Source organism: Trypanosoma theileri, assembly GCF_002087225.1.
Source record: "Trypanosoma theileri isolate Edinburgh chromosome Unknown TM35_Tth_10_V1, whole genome shotgun sequence".
Classification (NCBI taxonomy): domain Eukaryota; phylum Euglenozoa; class Kinetoplastea; order Trypanosomatida; family Trypanosomatidae; genus Trypanosoma; species Trypanosoma theileri.
The window spans coordinates 114,889-116,983 of NW_021639852.1; the positions used below are offsets into that span (position 1 = coordinate 114,889).

The 2,095-nt window shown below is 42.9% G+C and overlaps 1 protein-coding gene across 1 annotated transcript; it reads left to right on the forward strand.

Annotated features, from left to right (window-relative positions):
* Nucleotides 1-281: 281 nt before the first annotated feature.
* Nucleotides 282-2,093, forward strand: TM35_000101400 (fatty acid amide hydrolase 2; the record flags this gene model as incomplete). The annotated part of the gene is made up of 1 exon (XM_029024631.1): nucleotides 282-2,093. A coding segment is annotated over one exon (1,812 nt), but the record flags the coding sequence as incomplete, so codon positions are not given.
* Between the last annotated feature and the right edge of the window lie 2 nt (nucleotides 2,094-2,095).

The following is a 2,095-nucleotide window of genomic DNA, read 5'->3' on the forward strand; positions in this document are numbered from 1 at the left end:
TATATATATATATAAAGAACACATTCAAAAACAGGAATACGTAGAGAAACAAAAGGCAAATATTTGCATATACTTTACAAAAAAAGAAAAAAAAAAAGGGAAGGCTACTTTTTCTTCTTCTTCACATTAGCGAACCAGAAACAAAGAAAAAAAAAGAAAGGGTTGTGGATAAGGAGAACCTTACATCAATAAATATATATACATATTTATATATATTTATTTAAAGAGAAAGAGAAAAAAAAAAAAGAAAGGAAGAAGTGAAGAATTACACGAACGAGATAATGATACGCCGCTATGCTTTCCTTGTTGCGATAACGTTGGCAACTGTGGTATGGTGGTTTGGTGGAATTCTTTTTCTTACGTTACTTCTCATTGGATACGCATATGCCGCGAATAAGATATTTAATCTCTATTTAATGGCGGGTCCTCGGACCTCACGACAGGTACCACCAACCCCAATTGCCTACTGTCAACAACTTTCAGCAGTTCAACTCAACAAAGCCTACATCTCGGGTGAATTACGCTGTGAAGATGTGGTGCGAACGTATATTGCTCATATTAAACGTGTGAATCCCTATTTAAATGTGATGGTGTTTGAATGTTTTGATGAGGCTATTCAAGCAGCAATTGCGGCAGATGCGGTGTGGGATGCATGGCGTGCCAATCCTCATCGCCCAGCACCCAGTTGGTTACTCGGCGTTCCCTGTACAATTAAAGAATGTATGGCAGTCACGGGTTGTCCAAACACGAGTGGTCATCCCCAGCGGCGACATATCATTGCCACTTCCGATAGTCCTGTTGTAAAGAACTTTCGAGATGCGGGGGCTATTATTTTAGGAGTCACCAACACCAGTGAGTTGTGTATGTGGTATGAGAGTTCTAACTATGTGTATGGAATCTCCTGCAATCCATATGATACACGGTGTTTGGTGGGAGGAAGTAGTGGTGGGGAAGGAGCCGCGGCAGGAGCGGTGTTTTCCACCTTTTCACTCGGTAGTGATATTGGTGGTTCCATTCGCATGCCAGCTTTTTTTAACGGTGTCTATGGACATAAGGCAAGTCCACATTATATCAGTAATAGAGGACAACATCCAGCACCAAAAACATCTGCAAATCATTACATGGCAACTGGTCCTATTTGTCGATTTGTAGAAGATATTGTGCCACTCTGTGATGTGGCGGCGCGGGGAGGATTTCTGGAGGATCCTCAACATTTTCCCCCACGTTTACCTCTTGGGGATATTCCAAAAATTGGCAAAAGTAAACCTTTACGAGTGTATGCATTGGAGGATTTTGGCATTCACGGCGTTCGTACATCATCCTCGCAGATTGAAGCCCTTCACGTGGCGGTGCGGTGTTTGGAAAAACACTACGGGGCACAAGTGGTGTATGTAAATCTGCGAGATCCCAGTCGTTGTAGTGGAGGCGAAGTACCGGCGGTGTTTAAACCCTTTGCAGATATATTGGCGATGTGGTCTAAAGCTCTCATGTCAGATGCGACGGAAACAAAATTTACGGCTCTTATGGGTGAGGGATATCAGAGTTTTAATGTATTTAGGGAAATGGCACGTTGGTTGGTGGGACGATCCCAACATACATTACCAGCCTTATCACTTTGTTTAATTGAATCTATGGAAGGGAAACTACCACGTCAGTTATTATTAACCAATTCTAAATTCAGTATTTCTGATTTTAAACAATCCCTAGAGGAACTTCTCTGTGATGATGGTGTTATTGTGGCTCCCACCTTCCCTCGACCCGCCCCTCATCATCATTCTCCACTCTTATCTCCATTTGAATTTCAATATACGGCGGCTTTTAATGTACTTCAAATGCCCGCCACGGCTGTTCCCATCTGGACAGAAGATCTTCAGAACTCCCAAACAACATTAACACCGGCGGATGTGCGTGAGAGAGGACTCCCGGCGGATTATCATCTCCCGAAAGGTGTGCAGATCGTCTCTCGCCAACATAATGATGAGTTGAGTCTCGGTGTGGCCATCGCACTGGAAAAGGTACTCGGTGGATATAAATACCCCGGTTGGGCCGTACTGCAGCCAAAGCAGAATACTAATAATAATAATAATAATAATAA